The sequence below is a fragment of the Lutra lutra genome, chromosome 5 (genome assembly GCF_902655055.1).
Source record: "Lutra lutra chromosome 5, mLutLut1.2, whole genome shotgun sequence".
In the NCBI taxonomy this organism is placed as follows: domain Eukaryota; kingdom Metazoa; phylum Chordata; class Mammalia; order Carnivora; family Mustelidae; genus Lutra; species Lutra lutra.
This window is the reverse complement of record NC_062282.1, coordinates 34,158,187-34,178,386: the sequence shown is the minus strand read 5'-3', so window position 1 is coordinate 34,178,386 and position 20,200 is coordinate 34,158,187. Positions and strand designations below refer to the sequence as shown.

The 20,200-nt window shown below is 43.3% G+C and overlaps 1 protein-coding gene across 5 annotated transcripts in view; it reads right to left on the bottom strand.

The window, feature by feature from the left end:
- GHR (growth hormone receptor) overlaps positions 1–19,810 on the bottom strand; it is a 268,372-nt gene extending 248,562 nt beyond the window's left edge. The window contains exon 1 of one of the 5 annotated variants that reach the window (XM_047731508.1): positions 19,252–19,810. Coding sequence is in view for 2 of the 5 variants with exons in the window: in XM_047731501.1 (XP_047587457.1) it covers positions 18,171–18,183 (13 nt within the window). In the remaining 3 variants the exon portion in view is untranslated. Of the gene's footprint in view, positions 1–18,170; positions 18,430–18,916 lie in introns of those variants that run through there. The other 4 variants (XM_047731507.1, XM_047731509.1, XM_047731501.1 and 1 more) reach the window with 4 other exon arrangements.
- Positions 19,811–20,200: the final 390 nt, after the last annotated feature.

The following is a 20,200-nucleotide window of genomic DNA, read 5'->3' as shown; positions in this document are numbered from 1 at the left end:
TGAACTCTGATCACACTGTGTTCAGTTCTCAAAAGTACCAGGTATCTTCCTGACTCCTGTTCCCTCTGCCCAGATTGCGCTTCCATCCCCTCCCCTCAACACACGCTTCTACTCTTTTAGATTTCAAAGGTCTTCTTTCAAAAGCCTTCCCTAACCACCAAGCCCTAAACAGATCAAGTTGCCTTATACTTTGATTTTATGTAACTTAAGACAGTTTTTAATTATACTTGGTTTATGTCTTTTTCCATCCTAGACCATGAAGTCCAGTAGGAAAGAGGTTACCTCTGGGTTGTTTATCAGAGTGTTCTAGCAGCCAGTCCACTATTCCGGGAAAGTGTAGATTAAATTAACGAGTGAACCTGTGAGTAGGTGAGCATGTGAATGAATGATGTGGGGCTAGATTTTTGCACTCAGGCTATCGCTATTCCTCTTTATCATCCCCTGCAGCACAAACCCACGAATCAAGGTCAAGCATATACTATCAAATTCAGTTCAATATAAAAAGTGGTTCTGAGAACTCTGGATATAAACTGTGTGGAGGGAAAAAACACAGAAAGGGAAGGACTCGGAGAGTCTGATCTGTGTTCTCCAGCTTAGTCAAGGAAAAACCAGCATCTCTACCTTATTTTCATTCTGAATACCAAACAAGACTAGTCTTATCTATTTCATGAATGGATTCCTTAACTCACTTAGCTCATTTTATAAATATATAGGAAAAAAATAACTTCCACATAATTTTTTAAAGGACAATCAACTAGGATCTTCTGTAAGGACTTAGCGTACTCCAAATTCAGTACCTCTGCATACGCTAAAACCAATACTAATATACCTCCCTCCAGCTTTCAGAGTCCATCTTTAAATAAGTTCATAGTACTATACCCCCAAGTCTTATATAAATTCCTGGTCTTGAGCCCAAAAGATATTAATCAAAGTCCAAGTCATTTATTAAACTGCAAGTGGCCATAAAGTAGAGTTAATGCAATTTGTCAGGCAGAGCAAACCAAGAAACGACTTGACCTCTGAGCTTTTAGGACCCTCTTTGAAAAACTGGGTAAAATCACCAGGGAAGAGGTTAAAATTCAACTTTGCTTTATGTCCCTCTTTAAATCATGTGAAGTGCAAGCATGGTCCTGACAATTTACAATTATGAGTGATAACTTACCAAACAGGATACTTCCTGAGTTTTCCCATAAGGATTTTTTAAAGTTCAAAATGAACGTTACATCGACAATGTAATTATTATAAATAGCCTTCCTCTTTAAATCATGGATTTTTAAAGCAGCTTCTATCCTTCCTCTTTAAATCATGGATTTTTAAAGCAGCTTCTATTTGAATCACAAAATCCCAAATCCCAGAGAAGTCATTGTAATGATTCTGTTAATTGGGTACTAATATTTTACTGTGTGTATTCAGCAGCCTGTTTTCTCCCACCCTGGAAAATTCCTCCTAGCTGTGTATTTCAAAATTTAAGATTTAATGAAATTTAGACAATTTATTTATTTTTATTTAAGATTTTTATCTATTTATTTCTGAGAGAGCGAGTGCTGGCGGGGGGGTGGGTGGTAGCAGAAGGCAAGAGGGAAAAGCAGGCTTCCCTGCTGAGCAGGGAGTCTGAGGCAGGACTTCATCCCAAGACCTGGATCATGACCCAAGCCAAAGGCAGACGCTCAACCAACCGGGCCACCCAGGCGTCCCAAGACAACCTCTTTTATAAAAAATAATCAAGACAGGGTTAGGCGACCTTAGTTATCCACTGCTACATAACAAATTAGCAGCTTGAAACAACAAATCTTTATCATCTTACAGTCTAGGGCAGGGACCTGGCAGGGGTTGAGCTGGGTTGTTCTGTCTCAAGGTCTTTCATGAGACTGCAGTCAAGCCGTTGAGGGGAGGGGGCTACAATCATTCTGCAAGGGGACCGGGTCTGAAGGCTCCACCGCCAAGGTCATTCTCATGGTGGTGGTTGACAAGATGCTTTAGTTTCATAGTAGCTGCTGGCCTGGGGACCTAAGCTCTTCATTCCACACTGGCTGTGGGTCTGCCTTGCTTCCCTTCCATCTGGGTCTCTCCATAGGGCAGCTCAAAACATGGCAAATGCTTTCTGCCAGAGTGAATGATCCAAAAGACAGACTGACCAAGACAGAAAGCACCATATCTCTGAAGGAGCTAGTCTCCAAAGCCGCACATCTTCACCTCCACTTGGCTCTGTTTAGAAATGAGCCGTGAAGTCTAGCCCGTGCTCAAGGAACGGGAACATGGACTCCACCTCTTGAAAAACTTGTGAATGGTTTTAAAACCATCCCATAGCGTGGTTAGAATGATCAGAAGCACGGGAGTTAGAGACACTTGGAGTCTTGTCCGTGCTGCTTGCCAGCAGTGAGTCCTTGTACAAATTAGTGAAACTAGGCCACAGTTCCACCAAATGTAGACTTTGGTGGCTCATAAGGGTTTTATGTGGGATTAAACAATATAACATGAAAAAGAACAATGTAGAGCCCCTGATGGTGGTAAGTACTTCCTTAACACCTCCCCCACACCAGTGATTGGTGAAGCAAACTACTGCACGCCCACGAAGTAGAGAACAGGCAGTCCTTTCCCCTGGAGGAGCTTATAGTCCAGAAGCTTGAAAGTAAATCCAAACGTGTACATATAACAGCTAACGAGATTTTCCTTCTAGTAATCGGAGGGCTTTGCACAAAGAGGCAGTCAGAAAAGCAGATTCCACCTAAGGAAATTGATAAGGTGTTAAAAACATTTTTGACTTGCTTTTTTTGCATTTGCATTTTTGACAAGTCAAAAAAACATTTTGACTTGCTCTTTTAAAGATGAGAGGCAGTTTCTTCAAGTTCAACTTTTTCAGTGTGTCAAAGCCTGGCATCTCGCAGGGGTAGAGGCCTGTGGTGTAGCCAGCCTGGCCCACTCTTCCAGAGACCCTGAGAGCCAGGGCAAGCTGGTTGAGCTCAGCGGGCCAACTTGCATGAACAGACTATGCCTGTAATTACGTATACAGAGGGTCAAAGGTCACATGCCACATAACCCATCACATAAACCCATGCCAACTTAAAGCAGCCATTTAAGTCAAGAAAACAGTCTGACACATAGGTTCTGAAAGGTCATGTTTTTTCTCCTTCAAAAACGTGCAATGCTCTAAACATTAGAGCCTGAAGGGATTACTGTTCGGTCAACCCCCACTTATTTCTTCTTAAAAAAAAGTCCATTTTTACATGATTGTCCCTTTGTATCTTCTTAGAAGTCAGATTTCATAGTGAGCCAATAATTTGTGTTTTACACAGATTGTGTTATTAGATACTAACTCTAGGCTTCCAACAACTTGTAATCAAAGTAAAAATAAACAAAAACCCTTAAAGCATATTCTTTTCTGAATGTAGAATTAGAGGTTAGAGAAATTTCAGCATTGGTTAGCCCAGATATTCATGTTGTTTATCTTCCCAGAGTCAAAGCCCAAATAATTTATAAGAATTTTTCCTTCTGAATTTCATGTCCTGAGTTCTAAGGCAGCCTAGACAAATTTTCAGTTGGGCCACTGCAAGTATAAAGATTAATCAAATATTTCACTGAATGCGCCATATCCCTGATATAACACTAAAAAACAAACAAACAAACAAACAAAAATAAAAACACCCCTAATTATGGAAAGGCAGAGAAATGGAGGTCAACTATCCAAACTCAAACACATTATAGGATAATACAGTATTTTAGTTATTACACATCAATGCCCCACTCTTTAGAGATGCTTGCTTCCAAACCTGTTACTAGCCCTATATCAAACTTCATTATTGGAGTATGGGTGACTTTCTGCAGAGCTCTGCGGTCAATGTATGTGACTATCAAGAGAACAGGTTTCACAATTGTTAGGTAGGCTTTGAAAAAATTCACAGATCCCAGGCTGATGCTTCAGCCAGCTCACTCTGAAATATGCCATGCACCCACATCCATTGTGGTTTGGGAATACAGACTTGTGGAAGACCACATGCCTAGGAGAAGGGCACCCAGCAGTGCTAGGCAAGCAGAGAAGAATGGTAGAAACTGACTACTGAGGAGTAAGAGTGTAGACCCTGAAGGCAGAAGACATGTTTTTCATCTCAGTGGTGTCATTTACCACCTGCGGAGCCTGGGACAAGTATCTTAACTGCCCCGAGTCCAACAGTCTCAAGGCTCTGTGATTCAGTCAGCAGAATTAACTATGACATGCACACACAATGCGGGGCACACCGGAAGGGCTGGGTCATGTCTGATTCAGGGGGTCCTCCTCCACATTAATGATCAGGATACATGCTGAAAATCCAATTTCCTCCAAGTCGTCACACTGTTATGGGTATTTCTCTGCTAACTGATGGAGACTAAGCTACACATACGTCTATGGAATACAGTTTTGTTCTTATTGTTGTTTTGATACATTTGTTTTGTTTTGAGAACATAACCTTGTCTAATATGATGTTGGATGTTGTCAACGTCATCGTATTTTTCACTTACAGAGCTAAACCATTATAGTTACAAAGACTACTTGAACATGAGAAGGCCCTAATACCAGAGTGTATGCACAGTATTTAAATATCGTAGGGGCACCTGGGCAGCCCAGGCATAGGACTCTGGATTTTGGTTCAGGTCATGATTTCAGGGTTGTGAGACTGAGCCCCATGACTGGGACCCTGCCCAGCACAGAGATTCTTTGGATTCTCTCTCTCCCTCTGCCCTTCTGCCCCCCTAAAAAATAATAAAAATAAAATAAAAAGTGTAAAACTAAATGCAATGTGAAATTCTGAATTGAATCCTGGAATAGAATAAGTACATTAGTTGAAACAAAATAGGAATAAAGTCTGGACTTTAGTTAATAGTTTGGTACTAATATTTGTTTCTTAGTTTTGATAAATATGCCAGGGTTATGGATATTAATATTAGGGGGAAATGGGCAAGGAATATTCAGGAACTCTACAATTTTTCTTTGCAAATTTCTGTTAACCTGAAATTAGTCCAAATAAAAAGTATATTTGAAAAATATCACGCTGTATTATTCAGTGTAAGTTGCTTGCCCCCTTCCCTGCCACATCCCTTCACCTCTACTTCGCCCTGCCTAATTCCTAACTGCTAGCACCAGATGTTTCTTTTCCTGAGAGTTCTTTCTTATCTGAAGATGAAATGCTTTGCCATCCCCAGCATGAATGACCAGGAATTGATGTCTGATGGAAGTTGGTGGGTGGCTAACTTTTCAGACCTTTGAATCCTGGAATGAGAGGACTCTGAGATATATTTGCCTGGGCTCCCAAAGTCTCTCTGGGAAAATCAAAAACTCCAGTTTCCAAAGGAACTTGCCTTTATTGGCTCCTTTCCCTTTCTTATTTCACTTTCCTAAATAAACTTTTACCTGCAATCTTATCTTACAGTCTGCTTCTGGGAGAAATCCAAACCAAAACATGATTCCTAATTGTGTCTACTGACAAAGTGGCTACTGGATATATCGGTGCTAAGGTAATTTATAGGGAGATAGTATAGTTGTCCTGGATTATCTTCGGTCCCTGGAAAGAACGCTTCACTCCATAGCATGAGGAAAGTCACCAAATTATAAATATCCTAGGAACTAGCACATGATAGCCACACATTTTTGGATGTGTGAAAGAGAAATGTTTGGAAGAATGCTAACAAAGCTTCTATTAACTACTAAAAGACATTCATTCATGTATTTAACCAAAAGTAACTAAGAATTTTATACGGGATATAAAGTGATCAAGACAAAAAGGTTCCTACTATAAAGTTTGTATTTTGTTGGTGGAAATGGACAAACAACAGGAAAACAAATTAATAAACAAGGTAATACCATAAAATGATAAGTGATGTCAAAACAAAACAGGATCTTATGTAGAATGACCTCACTGGGGGAAGGTTACTCTATTAGACTGGGATCAGAGGGGTCCTGTCCTTTCTGAGAAGGTGACATTTGAGCTGGGGCCTGAATGACAAGAGAGAAAGCATCCTCTGAAGATAGATACACACACACACACACACACACACACACATTGATTTTACTTTGTTGGGTCTCCCCCACCAACATATCACAAACTCGGGGCACCTGGGTGGCTCAGTTGGTTAAGTGACTGCCTTCAGCTCAGGTCATGATCCTGGAGTCCTGGGATCGAGTCCCGCATCAGGCTCCCAGCTCCATGGGGAGTCTGCTTCTCCCTCTGACCTTCTCCTCGCTCAAGCTCTCTCTCACTGTCTCTCTCTCAAATAAATAAATTAAAAAAAAATGTTTTAACATATCACAAACTCAGGCCTAAAGAGTACAGAGTTCTCTCATAAAGTATTCTCTCTCTATCCCTATAAAACACAGACTCTATAGTGACCAAAAAAATAGGAGGCTTACTTGATAGATATGCATGCTACAGTACTTATATTTACAAACGAAAAGACAAGATGTCTGGGGATCACTTCAAAGTACTTGGGGGCAGCAGCAGCATGGAAAGATGAAACAAAATTGGCAAAATGCTGATGACTCTAGAAGACGAAACTGATAAATTATTGAACACTACATCTGAAACTAATGAAATTAATAAGTTGGCTAGTTGAATTTAAATAAATTAAATAAATTTTTAAAATTTTTAAAAAAAGAAACTGAAGAGGAATGGGTCCCTGAGGCTTGAAATACTATTCTCTTTATTTTGTATGTACTTAAAATTTTCCATAAGAAAAAGTTTTTAAAAATAAAGCCTATAATTTCGGAAAGATGGAGAATCCCAAGGGCCACAGGAATTCCACTTCCCCAAATATTCATCAGCAAATTAGAGGAGTTCGAGCAGGAATGGGCTAGTGGAATCATAAAGGTATAAGGAAAACCTCTTAGAAATGAGAAAGGTTTCTGGATATCCTTTCAATGGAATGCTGAGGCCCCCCCCGGGAATTAGCTGATCCTATGGGGATCCAAGCCTTTGCCTTTGAGGAGGCTATTTTTCTCTTGGAGGAGTCAGAAGTTAACTTACAGAAATGAGCCATAAAAAATAATTTTTGTCCACACGGTGCAAGTCAGTTGTGTCCACTGCAATGTAATCGATTACTGTCCTGAGAATGGACAGACTGGATTCTGAAATTCTCTTCAACATTCTTTTATATACATTTGTGGTTCTCTGAGTTCTCCTTTGAAGTGGCTAGAATATTTTTTCAAGTTACTTCATTAATTAATATCCGTATGATTTTTATATCTGTTCATTTTATATCTGTAGGAGAATCATCATTTTACCTTTTTGGAGGTGCGAACAATGGGAAAGTATGCACCTAGAGTGTGTCAAAGTCTGGATATTTCCTCAAAGTCAAGGACTGAAACACCCTCAGGATTTTTTGTGCATTCCTCCAGGTTCTTGTATCTTGTATCACATCACCATAGGCTGTTCTTTACCCACAAGGGCCTTTTACCACAACACGACACCCCCAACTGGCCAACCTTCAATTCTCCCTGAACTTACAGACAGTATCACCTTGCCTAATGAGGGTCTCCCAACACCGGCAGAAATCTCCCTGACAAACACATATATCCAGAAATAATTTAATACTGACTTTCAAATCCAAGTTTCAGAAGCCACCAGTAACCGATGTGGGTGTATGTGTCATTTCTGTTGTGCGGTTATAGTCTAGGCACACTGCCAGGGAAGCCGGGATTAGAGAAACTAATCTCTGGCCAGTAGTACTCTTCTGAAGGAGGGACATTTCAATAGTTCAAAAAAAGAAACACTTCAAGGACTCATTGAAGCCCTAAATTTGGGTGATTGGGGAAAGGAGAAGAGGGGGAAAAAGCAGCAGTTGCTATCAAGCGATCTTTTATGGGTAAAGGTATCAAGTCCCTGGGCACACAGCCTCTCAGAAGGGTACGCATAGAAGTCTTCTCTTTCTGTAGCATCCAACATGGGCCAGTCATTGTTTTGACTTACTTACACTACAACAGCTTGGTTTTTCTCGCTCTCTCTCTTTTTTATTATGTTCAATTAGCCACCATAGAGTACATCATTTGTTTCAGATGTAGTGTTCAGTGATTCATTAGTTGCATGTAACACCCAATGCTCATCACAACACATGCTTCCTTAATACCCATCCCCCAGTTACCCCTCCCTCCCACTCCCATCCCTCGGAAACCCTCAGTTTGTTTCCCAGGGTCCACAGTCTCTCATGGGTCATCTCTCTGATTTCCCCCCTTTCAGATTTCCCTCCCTCCCGCTATGGTCCTCTGTGCTATCCCTTATGTTCCACATATGAGTGAAACCATATGATAATTGTCTTTCTCTGCTTGACTTATTTCACTTAGCATAATCCCCTCCAGTTCCACCCACGTGGATGCAAATAGTGGGTATTCATCCTTTCTGATGGCTGAGTAATATTCCATTGTATATATGGACCACATCTTCTTTATCCATTCATCTGTTGAAGGACATCTCGGTTCCTTCCACAGTTTGGCTATGTGGAGCTACCCGATGACTCGGCAATTGTGCTACTAGGTATTTAACCCAAAGATATAGATATACTGAAAAGAAGGGGTACATGCACCCCATTGTTCATACAACAGCTTTGTAATCTAAGAATCATTATCCCCATTTTGCAGATAAAGCTCAGAGAGTTTAATTAACTTGCTGAGAGAGGTAAAGGTAGTAAACGGCAAAGCTAGCTTCAGACCCCATCAGACAAGCTCAGATTGTATGATTTCAAAGCCTGTTCCATCCCCTTTCCAGAATGCCGACCTATCTGTAAACTATCACGGTGGCTGATGGGTTAGAGGGCATCTGCTGGCCCTGATTCACAGGCAAATCTCAATGTGTTCCCAGTGAAAAGAACTAGTCAGGTGTCATTTGCCTCGATTCACAACCCACTCACTCGGGTAGTTAACACAGCTAACTGTCAGCCTCACATATGGACGGCAGAAGTAAATAACACACTTTTCTATGGTTAAAGTCAATGCTTGTGGGTGGCAATGTGGTTTAGCAGAAAGTCCTGGAAAGAATGCTAGACAAGGTGGGTTATAAACCTGTCACTGTCCTGGTGGAGACTTAATCCTAGAGAAATCTTGTCACTTCTCAGGGACTCCCATTCCTCACCTATAAATAAAATACGGATGTTGGAATCAGTTTTCAGCAGCAGTCCACTGGCATTTGAAGACATATAATTCTTCCATTTGTAGGGCTGCTCCTGGCATTACAGAAATTAAGCACCCTTGACTCTGAGCGCTAAAAAAAAGCCTGTAATTCCTTTTTTAAAATTCCAGTAACATACAGTGTTATATTAGTTTCAGGTATACAACACCATGATTCAACACTTCCATACAACACCTGGTGCTCATCACAAAAAGCCACCTTCCTCCTTAATCCTGACCCACCTCCCCACTGGTAACCACCAGACTGTTCTCTATAGTTAAGAGTCTGTTTCTTGGTTTCCTTCTCTTTCTCTTCTTTTCCCTCTTTCTTCAATTGTTTTGTTTCTTAAACTCCACATACGAGTGAAATCATATATCTGTCTTTGACTTATTTCACTTAGCATAATGCATAATACTCTCTAGCTCCCTCCAGGTCTTTGCAAATGGCTGAATAATAATCCATTATATATCCAGATATAAATACATAGATAAATCTCACATCTTCTTTATCGACTTATCAGTTGATGGATCCTTGGGCTGTTTCCATAATTTGGCTATTGTAGACAGTGCTGCTACAGACCTCAGGTATATGTGTCCCTTTGAACTAGCGTTTTTATATTCTTTGGGTAAATACCAAGCAGAGCAATCACTGGGTTGCAGGGTAGATCTATTTTTAACTTTTTGGGGAACCTCCATACTGTTTTCCACAGTGACTGCACCAGTGTGTGTTCCCATCAGCAGTGCAAGAGGGTTCCCCTTTCTCCACATCCCTACTTGCTGTTTCTTGTGTTGTTGATTTTAGCCACACTGATAGGTGTGAGGTGATCTCTCATTGCAGTTTTGATTTGCCTTTCCCTGATGATCAGAGATGTTGAGCATCTTTTCATGTGTCTGTTAGCCATCTGGATGTCTTCTGGGGAAAAATGTCTATTCACGTCTTGTGTCTAGAACTTTTTTTAGTCCCTGTAACGATCATATTTCCAAATACCCCTAGGCACAGCCTAGCCGAGAGTCAGTGCCTTTGTTGAGAAACACTGATGGATGATTGCAAGTTCCATAAGGCCCTGTGACTACTGGGCCAAAACTGTCCTTATAGCATGTGGCAGGGAAGTGGTGGTAAAGGAGGGCATCACAGGCCAATTCTACAATTGCAGGGTCCAATTAAGATCATGTTCTTGAAAGGAAGCCATACGGTTGGTATCTTTTATTGATCTCCTGGAATACTATTAAAGAAATTTTCAAATTGAATTTATATAATGTTCATATAAGTATGCAGAAGCATTCTGCAACAGTCACCCCCTTCCTTCCAGCAAGGACTAGGTTTAGGGTGGCCATCCCAATAGTCCCACCCTAAGGAGAGATGTATACACAGCATTAATGATAAGCAATGAAGAAGCCTTCTAGTGTAAAACAAATCCACTGGTCCACCCTCCCTACTCCCTTGAGCCCCAGTGAGCTCCAGATATGTCTTCTGGTGCTCAATTCCTAACCTTCTCACACAAAACATCGAGTTATCAAAAAAACAAAAATAAAACAAAACAAAACAAAAAAAAACCCGTATTTAAAGTACTGGCTCAGAAGCCACTTTGTCCATAAGCTCTTGCCCCAAATACTTCAGCCCAAACAGATCTCCCTTCTCTCAAAATAAATATAGCATTTGCGGTCTGTAATTGAATTTTTCATTAAATTGTATAATTGTCTACTGTTCCTTAATCGCACAACAAACATTATTAGTGTTGCCTTCCTAGCTTGAGTGCTAGGTCCTAAAGTCAAGGGTCATGTCTTATACTACTTTTATATTCCCCAGAGTGTCTAGCACATTCCTGGGAACACAATAATGACTCACTAAATATGTGTTCTGTCTTTGATTTTTCACAGTGATCCCAAAAATACCACTGGCTTGGCCAAACTTACATCCTGCAGGCTAATAAAAAATTTTTATTTATTCAGCATCTTTTCCCAAGTAGTTTTCAAAGTACTTTTCAGATGACTTTCCTAATTCTCACATACCCTACATGTACTATAAGAAATAAACACACTAAAGTTTATAGGACAAAGGCAAAGAGAATTAAAATGGTCTGCTCTTTGATGAGGGATGTACTCAGAGCTGGCAAACTGGATATGTCTCCCAAAGTCCACTGAGTCCCACAGAAAAAAATTTCAACATGTCTCCATCTTGCTTCAGGTATTAAAACTTCTTGACTTTGCCAGACCCTGAACAGGATCCATCTGGGAAATCTGGTAATCAAGTCTGGGTGTTATCACTAATCTAAGGAGAATACTACCAATCTGCATTTGAGCTTAGATCCTAGTCAGCACCTGACTCCATCCAGATCCTTCCCCACCCCCACCCCCCAGCTTGCCACATCCATCTTATCAACACTTCTATTTCTCTGTTTCACGCCGAACTAAGGTCATGAAAAAATATTTATTAAACAACTTTTCCATGACAAGCAAAGCACCGTTGTGCCAATGTCTCTAAAGGAAATAAGACGCTATGCTAAGAGCTAATATAAAAGAAATCATTCCTCTTCATTCTCGCTCCACTTTCTGTAATCTTTCTGACTTGCAAGGCATCAAAGTGGTATCCTTTCTTCATGCATCATCATCTTGCCCTAGGATTCTGGTATCTTCTTCTACCCCTAGGGCAAGAAGCCACCGTGGTGGCTCTGTCTTCAGTACTCTTTTCATAATTTATCATTCGCATCGGCTTTCTAAGACCGTTTTTCACTTTGCTTTGCCAAATTGAGGTTTTCTGGGATAACAATAACGTAGCTTGCAGGTGTCCGAAGAAGCAGCAAATAGGGTGAATTAGGATCACAGGCCATCATCCTGACCAAGGACAAAGGTTGCCTGGCCAGGGGCAGTCAGAACTGGAAGACCGGCAGAAGCTTACGACCAGCCATTGCCAAAGTTGAGATGAACCATTTAGTGCATCACTGGTAGCACCTTTTGTTTCAATAAGCACGTGGGGAGAGAACTCTGGATGTCTATTTTGGTAATGGCCACATTCTACTTTTTTTTTGGTACAGCAACCCAAAGGAAAAAAGACAGCTACGGTGCCTACTATGTGATAAAGTACATTTCTTAAGAAAGAAAAAAATGAATTTTCCTTTGGACCAGTGACTTTATGGTAGGAACAGAGTTCCCTTAGTTCTTTAAAGTTTTTAAATAATATACTTTAAAATTTAATTTTGTAAAGAACTGAGGAAATAATCACGGAGGAGTTACTAGAGCAAATGTCTAGCCCAGCAGGCTGTCCACCATAATAAGTATATAACAGCGCCTATGCCATTTGCAAACTCCTCTGGTGTTCTAGGGCTGAACGAGGGCTCTCTCAGAGTATTCTCCGCCACCTGTGTCAAGTCTCTGTGAAGTGAGCATTTTCCCTGGGATACTCTTTTCACTTAGAAGCCCAGCCAGCTGGAGATAGACTTGTTTATGTTTAAACAAATTCACAATCTAAGAAGTATAATTCATTGGGATTATAATGATATTATTCTAAAGAAAACTGACTGAAGTCTTGTCCGTCACAAAAGAAGTGATGCCTAATCAAAGCAGTACACACATCTGGAAGTTTTAAGAACTCTGTAGGAGAAATTATCTACTGATTTTGAAATGGAGCATTTGAAGGTAGGTTTAGATGCTAATTAAAAAAACACAGCCCAACAATTTCTGAGAAAATCACAGCCTTCTTATGAACCATTATTCGGGAAAATTGGTTCCTGACCTAAGGCTTCATTTGCCTCTATTAAAAGGTAGTGAAGAGCACTGACTGAAGAAATAAGTTGAAACTAAACAAGGATCCCTTCTGTCCTCCTTTTAAGAGTCTGGTAAACCTCACAGAATTGTCTTTCCCTTAAAGCGAAAACAACAACAAACAACAACAAACAATGAAAGAAAACTGCTTCCCAAGGACTTTCTGTTTTGGACCATCACGAGCTGGTATTGTTTCAGGAAGCACAGCCCTGATTACGCTTTTACCAGTTTTACTTAACTGATTAAAAATACTAACAGTGGGAGAATAAGAAAAGCACACACTATTTCTTGATGCTTATATTGTAAATTGCTTGTTAAGTAAATGCTCTGAATTAGAGTTCGACTATCCAAAGCACTCCGTGTTAATTAGACTAACACTTTAAAAAAAAATTTTTTTTTAAGATTTTATTTATTTACTTGACAGAGATCACAAGTAGGCAGAGAGAGAGAGAGGGGAAGCAGGCTCTCCGCTGAGCAGAGAGCCGATGTGGGGCTCGATCCCAGGACCCTGAGATTGTGACCCAAGCCGAAGGCAGAGGCTTAACCCACTGAGCCACCCAGGTGCCCCTAGACTAACACTTTTTTATGACTGCTGTGTTTACAAGCTTTCAGCAAAGAGTGGAAAAACATAAAAATGAATAAAATTTATTTCCTGTTTTGAGGAACTGTTCCTAGCAAGGAAGACAGATATGAAAAAACAGACCAGAAAACTGAAAACAAATGAAATAGGTGTTCTTAGAAAGTTTCAGTTGAAGTCCCAAAGGCACTGAGAGAAAAGAGAAATTCAATAATTAAATGAACACAAATCGTAGCCCCCCAAAGAATCCTAAAAGGGCATCTTGTTTATTCCTCACTTTTGTTTTTGTTCTCTATTACTGACATGTAAGAAATACGAAGGTCAGGGAAGTTCAATAGTTAGCAAAAATTACAAGCCCGCAGGCAGCAGAGCTCAAAGGGACCCAAGTTCCCTGACACCAACTTTACTATGGTTTCATATTATGCCATCCTGACTTCAGGGTTTCTTATATCAAAGTAGAACTTTGGTTTGGAAATTACATGTCTAAGTACTTGTCAGTGGGTCTGCCATAACTTTTTTTCCCCAGAGGGTGGCGGGGGGGGGGTGGATAGAAGGTAGAGAGTTGTGAAACGAATTTTTGAACTTAAAAAAAAAATAGGCACTTTATCATTGATTATTTCCTTCCTTTCTATGAGAACAGAATAAAGTTCAGAAGCAAATGTGATAGAGATGGGGATCATAATTCAAGGGGATAAATGAGGAATCTCACTGCAAACACACACACACAAGGGGGGGCAGCATGAACAACTTCATCAAAGGGCACAGACTGTCACTGGCCCCTTGCTCTGACCAAAAGTCCATGTGCACAGGAAGACCTTCTGGTAGACCCAGATGTCAGTCCATATCACAAGTTGGTTTTCTCTCTATGCCAGGAAAAACGGCTCTTTCTTTCACATTCAGCCTTGCTGAGAAAAAACAACATCATCATCAACATCAGCCATAAACATTTCTTGCAAGAAGACAGAAGATTCTCAGCTGTGGCAAATTCTCAACTGGTAGCTGGGGAAACATAAGTAAGCTGGGAAGCCCCAGACAGGCACATAAAAAGGCAATCCATCGTATCGGGCAGGTGTCTAATGAGCAGTAGAGGCCATAAATGCTATAGGGGCTATGTGTCAATACCTCAGCCCTGGGTATTAAGCAACATAATTTTCACCAAGGAGAAAAGTGAGTCTCAGAAGAGCTAACACGCACGTTGGTGGTAAAGCTCAAATTCAAACTGAGGTCCGAGGGGCCCCAAAGCTGTTTGTCCTCGAACCACACCCTCCTTCCCCCCACACCCCCACCCCAGCTTTGCTTCTTTCCTCCAAGAAGGCTAGAACTTGGTCAGTGAAAACCATCACAGCCTGTGTCTGACTTGCATCCAGACACACAACAGGAGGCAAGAACCTGTCTTAGAACCAATGCAGTAATAGGTGTGCTTCTGAATTGCCTGCGACATGACGAGCCATTAACCTCCAGAAGGATGGGCTATTGACTCAGTCATGTCCTGTGTATACATCTTCAATCCCAGTCGCCTGAGGAAGCATTTCTCTCAGATGTACTGTCACTTCATTTAGTGCCAGACGGCATATTCTCTGAGACTTGGAGAGGATGAGCCTTCAGTAAATGCCTGATTGCTAGGACTGACTCATGCTTGTGGAAGCAGACACAATAAGGTCCAGGAAAAGAATACCTCGAGGTCCCACCTGTCTGTGATATGCAACTTCAATTTGCTTGTCTGCAGAACATTCTACATCTGTTGTTGTTTTTTTTTTTTTTTCTCTTTTTTTGGCTTAGTGTTCCTTTGATAGGGGAAAATTAAGTAGTAGGATTGTATGAGCCTCACTGCATGGCACCTTCCATAGATAGACAGGACATTCAGGCATGACAAAAAAAAATTTTTTTTTGTTACTGCAGTACAGTTAACATGAAAAATATTTTGAAGGATTATAATGTCTTGACTGTGGATGACTAATCTGAAAAGAGTAAATTGCTATCTTGTTTACAGCTTTGAAATTAGTGAACTGTGTAATGAGATGGTTAAAATAGCTCATGAATATTAAGCAGCCTGAACAGATGCAGAAAGTCCAGAAGTAAGGATTTCACATCTGAGTTTTAGGTGACAAACATGATGAGGGAAGTGGTGAATGTGAACTCTGGGGCATGTTGTCAGGGCAGGGAAGGGTAGGACCCCACTGTGGGTGAGAAGAGCTCTAAGGATAAGAAAAAAAAATAATAATTCAGGAAGAAGGGGAATAATGTTTGTTTTCAAATATAGCATTTAAAGGGAAGAGAGATTAGATTCATTGTGTGTTGCTCCAGCAACTGAACAGTAGGTCAATAGGTACCAACAAAATGTTGATTTAGTGCAAAGTAGAACATTCTAATAATGAATCTCTTCTAGAATGGACTGGCCAGCGAGGAAGCAAGATTCCCAGCTGATTATTTTCAAGAAGAGGTGGGCTGGCCCATTTACAGAAAGGGCTGCTGAGGTGCACGTTCATGCATCTGCTAGGTACCTCTTAAATTGGTTACCATACTCTTCAACCATTTTATTGGGCACGTTATTAACATTATACCATTCAAGGTTGAAAAAAAAAATCCCTTGCCAAAAAGATACCCTCATTGCTTTGTTTACACAATGAGCAGAGGGCTGACTCGAAAGCCTTACCAAGCTTCCATTCTTATCAATTCAAAGCTCAGAAAGTGGATGAGTTGAAATCTCTTATTATTTAAATCATTACCACAGAGATTATAGGGTTTTCTCTTTAAAAAAAAGGGGGGGTGAGGGTTTTATGGACACATGTGAACACACTAAGTTATTTTCATTATTGACATACTTTTAACTGTTCTCTAAAACTAAACCAAGTCCCCATTACTGTGCAAGTTACCAGTGGAGTGACCAGAGAAGTTTAATCTTCCGGTTAGCAAATTTAATCAATATAACCCACGCCTGTTTTTCTAAGTTAAACAATTTGCTGTGCCACATTCTCACTATATCACTCAGATTTATCTTTACATTAACAATGCTTACCCGTAGATAGCCAAAAAGCTCGCCAAGTTGGACCAACTTCAAGATTTGTTTCCACACTGGGGTATTTCATGCACTTGGCAGAAGTACGCTGCAACTGGGGCTCCATTTATTACATTATGCTATAAACATTATGTCCTGACCTAATGAAATACTCCACATGATAATCCCAGAGGTAACCAAGCACCTTAAACATCTGTTAAACACAAGCACCAGAGAGCATAGAAAAGATGCCTAGTATTCATTTTAAGTGGTTTATGATGTGGAGTCTGCTGTTTATGCACTAATAATAGAAAAAACACAGCCCCAAACTCTGCCTAGAACAAATATTTGCAAGGCAGAGTTATGCTCTGTATGAAAAAAAAATGCACTGGAAAGTCATGGCTTTGTCACTACATTTATAGACTTTCATTTCACACCTTTGCCTATTAAGTGTCGGCTTTCCATCTCATTCAGCCGACCAAAACTATAATTTCACTGTGATATATTTACTCCAAATGAAAAAGTGAATGTTGACTTACCACTTCCCTTAGACGTATGTGAATCAAGAAGTTTACAAGGGTGGAAGGAGAAAAAGGATGAACCGTGCTTAAACTACAAATAATGTTTTCCAGGGGTCTCTGCGTGAAAACACATCCTTCCAGCATCTGAAGTCCATCTTTAGAGAAACTAAAAATAACCAGAGACCCCGTGGAATCTAATATGGGAACACCAAGCTTTTCTCAAAAGGAAACAGCATCCCCAATCACAGAAAAGACAGAACCAACAATCCTATCTACTAAATCATTTTATTTTGTTTCTATCCAGCATTTTAATTTCTGGAAAATATTTCACACTAATTACCTCCAAGGTCTATATACCTTGGCACCCCAAAGGAAAGAACTTGCAGGGTGACTCGGGTGGAAACTAGCCTAGAACACCAATTGCCCACGGCACAGCTGCCACAACGTGTATGGAGAAAGGTGAGTGCCTTTCCAGGCACAGGTGCCAGGGATTCTAAAGGTAAACACCCCAGAGACCATCTAGTTTCTGGACTGTGCCCAGCGGCACCCCGGGAATCTCAGATCTGCAGCTGCAACTCGGGTCTGGACCTCCAGGGTTCTGTACCTACACATACACTCATGTCTTAAAACTGTCGTCCTCCATCCCAAGTCTCCGGAGAGTTCCAGGAACCTCCACCTCCAGCCCGAAGCTCCTCAAAGGCAAGGGGTTTAGTGTTTTCAGGGTCTGTGGTATTTAAATCCTATGCAGGACTCCTGCGACTTCCCAACCCTCTGGCCTCCCGTTACCTTTCCCTGTCCCTTCCAAGGTCTCCAGGCTGCACGAACGGGCGGGCGGCACCTCTCTGGCCTCCTCCTCCCCTTCACCTCCTCCCTGCACACCCTACTGGCTCAGGCGCCGACACGCCTCCCCAGGCGCACACACGCGCGCGCGCGCACACACACACACACACACACACACACTCACACACACACACACACACACACAGCGCTCACGTACACCCGTACAGCGCACACACCCGGAGCCAGGTTACCAATTCCCGCAGCCACGACGGAGGAGGCCTCCCCACTCGGGTTATATACAAAGCACTCACCCCAAAATAGGCTCCCCCACGCACCCGCGAGTGGGTAACCCTGTCGGGCACCCTGTGCACGCCGCCAGCACCCTCTACCCAGACGCGCGGCTTCCCCACTCACCGGCAGCTCTCATGCCTCGGGCAGTTCTGTCCAAACTTTGAGCCTGGTTGATTTCATAACCACGAGTGTGTCAGGGGCTGAGGGTGCTCGGCTCGCCACGCTGTCTCTACCCACTCCAGTTCCCGGGGACCCGCGGCCGCAACTCTACTGACCCCAGCTCCGCCGGTGCCAAAGCGTGGCTGCAGTCTGCACAAACGCGCAGAGGGCGGTGCGCTTTGGGGAGGAGCGCGCGGTGTCGACGCGCACAGCCGGACGACCTCCCCTCTTCTCCGGTCGCGCCGCCAGGGACCTCTCCCAGCTCGGCGGCCGCAGCCTCAGCCGTTCCTGCCCCGGCCCGGCTGACGTTGTCAAAGAGCAGCACTCGCAAAACTTTTAGGACTTTAACAATACTGGCTTCAGAGGAAGCCCCTCCAGGCACCGCAAACACTGGTCACAGCAGGCGCCAGCGTGGGATGGTTCGCCTGTCACCCCCAACTCCCTGACGCCCACCACCAAGGTCCACACACACGCACACACACACATCCATAGCGTGGATCGAGTTACAACCCACCCGCAAACAACTTCTTCGCGAGGAGGAGGAAAGCACAGCCAACCCCCAAGTCCCCCGGGGGGGGGGGGAAGATTCGTGTTAAATACAGAAGCCAGAGCCCCACTTTCATAAACAACTGGTCCACTCCCAGGGCCCCAGGCACAAATGGGGGAAAAGAAGAACCCGACTCCCTGAGGGCCCTCCCCCGCTCCAGTACCTCCGAGTCTTGCCTCCGGATAGAGAGCGCGGGTTCGCTTCCGCGCTGGGGCCGAGGGCGCTGGGGCCGAGGGCGCGGGGGCCTCGGGCCTGCGCGGCCCCAGCCCGGAGTCCCCGCCGCCGCCTTGGCTCAGCAGCCGCCGCCGCCACCGCCGCTCCAGCAGCCGCCGCCGCCGCCGCCGCCGCCGCCGCCGCTCCCTAGACCGCCTCCTCTTCCCATGGCTGCGCCCTGCTTGGCAGCTCGCGGGCTGTCAGGCTTGGGGAGGAGGAGGGGGCGGAGTGAAACGGGAAGGGAGGACGGGAGGGGATGGGTGGGAAACGGCTGCAGCCGCTCACCAGGGGTCACGCCGGGCCCGGCCCGCCGCCCCCGCGACTCGGGCTGCAGCGGCGAGGGGAAGCGGGAGTTCGGGGCGACGGGTTCGAGAGCCGCTGCGGAGGCGCGGAGCGCCGTCCGGGCCAGGCATTCCGAGGAGCTGGGATGAAGCGTTCCCCGCGAAGGAGTTGGAGTTGGTGCGTGTCACTCTCTTCTGGGCCGCGCGGCTCCTCCTAGAGGAAAGTATTGGTAGTTGCAGGACGCTTCCTTCCTCTCCGCCCACCGCTGTTCCCAAAAAGAAGGCAGGACCTAAAACAGCATTAAGTGCAGCCAACAAATGGAAAGGAACGCTTCAAGTTAGCTATGTGCGGGAATGTGGGGGGAAAGCGAGCCGGATAGCTTGGAAAGCGTGATTAGCCAACCGAACATTGCCTCTCTCCACCTGCAACCGGTTTCCAAACGCGTGCTCCCTGGGTGAAAAGATAGTTAAAAGTAGGGAGGTCAGAAAAGAGAGATGTAATTTGCCAAAAAACCCGAGGCATGTGAGCAGAGACGGTATGTCCCGAAGCCAGAGCACTAAGGTGCAGGGTGTCCGGACACAGGCCTCAGCCAGAGGACTGGCCGTGTGTGTGCCCTGGGGAACTCCTTTTAACTGTCCTGCGCGGGGCACGGCTTATCTGTCAAACCCGAGCCTGTCCCCCTCATTCCACTGTAGGGAAATAAAGTGAGAGGAGAAGTGCTCAGAGTGTTTCAGAAAGTTACTGTCGTTGTGCAGAAGCGTGTCATCTGGTAAAACCTCCCACTCCCAGGCACCTCATGCTTTTCTCAGCAGAAAGTACAAAAGTCCAGTTCCAGGTTGTGGTCTAAAGGACCAGCCAGTCATGCTATCTTTTTACTATTTACTTTACTACTGACAGCCAGTTGTAATGCCATTTATCTAACAGCTTCAGCTTACTAAATGACTTTTTTTAT